Source organism: Ostrinia furnacalis, unplaced genomic scaffold (assembly GCF_004193835.3).
Source record: "Ostrinia furnacalis isolate ACB-3 unplaced genomic scaffold, ASM419383v2 OfSCF5489, whole genome shotgun sequence".
Taxonomy (NCBI): domain Eukaryota; kingdom Metazoa; phylum Arthropoda; class Insecta; order Lepidoptera; family Crambidae; genus Ostrinia; species Ostrinia furnacalis.
The window spans coordinates 283,791-288,236 of record NW_021135728.1 but is presented as its reverse complement, the minus strand read 5'-3'; the positions used below and the strand labels follow the sequence as shown (position 1 = coordinate 288,236).

At 37.3% G+C, this 4,446-nt stretch overlaps 1 protein-coding gene across 3 annotated transcripts in view; it reads left to right on the top strand.

Moving 5' to 3' along the window:
- Positions 1-3,201: 3,201 nt before the first annotated feature.
- LOC114361262 (transmembrane protein 136) overlaps positions 3,202-4,446 on the top strand; it is a 3,941-nt gene continuing 2,696 nt past the window's right edge. For all 3 annotated transcript variants that reach the window (XM_028316261.1, XM_028316263.1, XM_028316262.1), the window contains exons 1-2: positions 3,202-3,490; positions 4,067-4,295. In XM_028316261.1, coding sequence (XP_028172062.1) covers positions 3,277-3,490; positions 4,067-4,295 — 443 coding nt within the window. In that variant the 5' untranslated portion in view covers positions 3,202-3,276. The remainder of the gene's footprint in view (positions 3,491-4,066; positions 4,296-4,446) is intronic.

The window sequence follows — 4,446 nt, the reverse complement described above, 5'->3', positions numbered from 1 at the left end:
GACCAAAAACAGGTGGGTAATGTTTAATCTAAAATATTATGACTGAAACGTGCGAAAGGTATTTTTCTAAGTAAAAAAGTTCGGTAAAATTGTTATCCTCCAGTGGAGCGAAATTGATTGTACTCACATAATAATATTAAATTGTTAAATTGCATGTCTGATTTATAAAGATTTAATAGTTTTACTCGATGTATTAAAATATACCAGTACCTAGTGTTTTGTTAATAAACGTTATACTTAGTATGAAAATGGATGCATTTTATTATTTCCCTCCCTGTATTTAAANACATAAAAACCCTGGCATAGAGGCGCCTCAATTGCATTTGATAGTGCAACACTGAGTACAGTCGTACCTGTGTTAAATTAATAGGCTAACTTTATGTATCAGGATTCAGGATTACGGGCTAATTTGATATTTTCATAAATTAACGAAAAAATATTATTATAGGTAACCTGATTTAAATAAATTAAATGAAACCATCAATCGAGCTAGTAGATTTATTTTATTATTCATCAATAATCAAATTCAGAACTTGAATATTCAACTGCAATGTCTGCTCATGAACGCTTCAAACTCGGTACTTCTTTCCCAATCCCATAAAATTCAACACTTAGAAAGTGACAAAATTTTTAAAATAGGTAGTTGAAACCATAGCTGGGCACCGTTAATCAAATAGTTAACTTCGTTAATCGTTAAACCGTTACTAAAAAAATTAACTTCGTTAAACGTTAAAACGTTACATTTCGGAAGATTTAACGCAAGTTAACGTTAATCGTTAATCCGTTAACACGTGATCAGATCAGATATGGATTAGAGCACGTGATAATAAAACGATACAAAATATTGTATGCAAGGTTCAAATAATTTCAAAAGCTTGTATTACGCATAGAATTTATTGAACCTTGCATAAGTACTTTTTTCGTTTTAGTACAACTGCATTTCAGAATAAAAGCTTGTTTAAAAAAAAGTTCTTTTTTATTATAATTTTATTATACACTTTTTAGTTGTATCTCAATCTCAGAGCCTAGGTACAATTACAATACAATTTAGCACCAAAGTGCTCGAAAAGACAAATCCAAGAAACCCAAACTTGATAAGTTTCCACCGTTTCGTTTAGGAATTCCTATGGCCACCTCCTGACTCCATCATCAGGACTCTGGACGTCATCTAGTACTAAATTGCTCAAAAAGACAAATCCAACGAACCCAAATTCGATGCGATTCCGCCGTTTTTTTTAGGAGTTTTTATGGCCACTTGACTCCATCATCAGACCAGCTCAATGGTACCATAACATTGCATTGTCATCGTACTTACATAAGTATATCAAATTTCAGCTCAATCGGTTGAGGAGAACTGGTCTTATATTCAGTTGTAAATAAAAAAATAAATTGCATTTTAACCTTTAACTGATGACATGGTTTTTGTGTAACGTAACTGGTGACGTACGGTCTGAGAGGCCGCTACCGTATCAACAAGACTGTAGCATAGAAACTAGGTAAGGTAGCATACCACAATCTTTAAAAACAGATTGCTAGCATATAGAAGAATTAAATTTAAATAAAATAATAAACTCTAAATATCATTTTTAATGCAGAACTTGCTGTTAAATTATATTATTATGTAGTAATAAAAATCTTTAAACTAGAGATGAGATCGATAATCGCAAATAAAGAAATTTAAATCAACAAATTATAACAAAATTAGTATTTTTTGTTATAGTTCCAACGATAATCAATTTAAAAAAAACCTATCACACATAGGTAACCTATCATTTTAGAAAACTGGCGGTGGTGAAACTTTTGTATTTTTTATTGGCTGTCAGGGCATTTATTGTTTGGCATAAAAGTGGACCGTCATTTTGCACTTTCTGACTGATTCTCGTCAATTGGTCCTTCATCTTTAAAAACACTTTCTTCGGCTTCCGAATCATGGTCACTTAGCTCCAGAACGATGTTTTCAGGAACATAATTCGGCTTCCGACCCGACTTGGGTTTTCCTTTTCCGGATATTTTTCAACTGGCGAATTTTCAAGTCGTTTTATAAAGTATGGCACTATATTCCCAACTAATGATCCTACGCTTCTTTTTTGGAATCAATTGCATTATTTAAGTATCAATTGCAAGTAAAAACTGTAAAAATATGAAAAAACTGTATGAAAAAAATGTCACGTAACTGGTGACATGCGGTCTGAGAGACCGCTGCTGAACTTTACATCGATGTAACTTGCCGATTTGGAGCTGAATGATGCAAATATCCTTACCTACGGCGTAGACACAACTAAGCTACTGAAGCGGTGAAACATGGGAAGTACGGGGAAGGGGGTGAAACGATGTTTCACTGACGCCGCCCGGCCTGTGAGACCGCTTGTCACCAGTTAAAGGTTAATAATATCGTTGCGTTGCGTTAGTGATCTGGTTACAAAATCTGTTGTTTTGGGGTCTGGAAGTTCTGGAAGCCCGAACGTAAAAAACGTACTTGTCAGAACGCGTTTTTCAGCGTGACTGCTGTATCTTTTTGGTAAATAGTAGGTTAACGAGTCCGTTAACATTTTTTAAAGTTAACTTAAAAGTTAATCCGTTAACAGAAATGTTAACTTCGTTAATTAACGATTAACCGGTTAACGAGTTAATGCCCAGCTATGGTTGAAACAAACCACAGCTAATTTTCATAGTGGACTGTACTATACGATAAACATGTCAGTCAATTTGACAACCTTTGTCGGAAACATTATTATTAGTTTAGTATTTCTCTTCGACAAATACTTTAACACATTGTGAACCACTTTTCTTTCACGATTATAAAAATATTTTAGCAATTTAATTCATAAAACCAATTGCGCACATTTAAAATAAAGTTTGTTTACACTTTGACAGCAATAGACTGACATGCAAGGTGACAATGAATCAATGAAGTTTTCAGTTACTGTTGCCATTAAAAGAAATTAGTACCATTAGTTTTCCGCAACATGGCGAGGGTTTTTATGTTCCTGGTCAGGCTATAGTATGAAAATGGATGCACTTTATTATTTCCCTCCCTGTATTTCCTCATAAAAGCGTAGACTATGAAGTTAGTAAAACCTTATTATCGATTTCTTGCTCTATTTACTGCCAAAATCTAAAACGTCACAAGTCACAACTCACAAGCTCGATTGACATTGTCACATGCAGTCAAAACATCCCAGCCACAACAGGCCATAACAATATCTGAAACCCTCTAGAATCCAATAATGTTCCTCAAATCATAAATTCCAATTACCCATGATGGTCATCGCCTGAATGGCCTGGCGGCCCGAATTATCGCCGGCATCGCTGCTGAAGCTGGTGTCGTTTCTGAACTGGGGTGCTCTGTATCTGTGGTGCTGTGCTAAATGGCCCAAGCAGAGTCCCGAATGGTGTTCCCGATTGGTGACGGTACTACACGGCAGCGTCGCAACTGCCGTGGGCATTTATCAGTGTGGAGTGCGCTCAATCACGCCATGGCGTCTAACCAGTGAGTATGTTCTACTTTTTGTAGCATTAAGTACGATACTTGGTAGCACAGGTTCCGTGCTTAATACAACAGGGCAAAAGCGTCTGTTATAAACTCTACACCTAGCGCGTTATCAGCTACCTGCCTGCCTAATTTGAATAATAGACACAACGAAACTGATAATCACAACACAACCAAAAAAGATGGAATGACTATGACACAATGACATATGGCGGTCTTAACGCTAGGAAGCCATCTCTTCCAGACAGTGTTGGGGTAGACTTAATCTCAGAGTTATACCAGTTTAGGCTCTGGCGAAATACCTAGGAGAGCCATCAAGCTAAGGATCAAACGGCTTTAATAGGATACGCCCAAAGAAATTACGTTTCTAAATAATAGATGATAGAGAAGACAACAGAAATCATACGCAGTTCAATACTCTATACCAACAAATTAAAAGCTTGAACTCCGTGAACTTACGAATCACTTAAAAATTCTCTGTCGGACTCGGAAAACGGTTGAGAAACAGTTCAATAACATGACTAACGAAATTTCTATACTCGTGGTTCAATGTCGTTAACATGACACGTGTTCCAGTGAAAATAACAAGCTGGCACTACGCACTGATGGTTTGGTCGTGGGGCTACTTCGCGTTCGACCTGATCTGGTGCCTGGTGTACTGGACGGAGAACACGCTGATGCTTTGCCACCACACCAGCGCCCTCTACGCCATCACCATCTACATGCAGAAGCAGTACACTGGCTGCACCTTCGCCTGCACCCTCGCTATGATGGAAGTCACGAACCCTTTCCTACAAGCACGATGGTTAGTTAGAGTCCGATTACAAAACTACGCTGAAAACTCGATTCAAATTGAACCATAAGTTAGGGGGCGTCCATAAATTACGTGAGACTTTTAGGGGGGGGGAGGGGGTCAACAAAAACCTCACTAAATCTCACGTGGGGGAGAGGGGGGG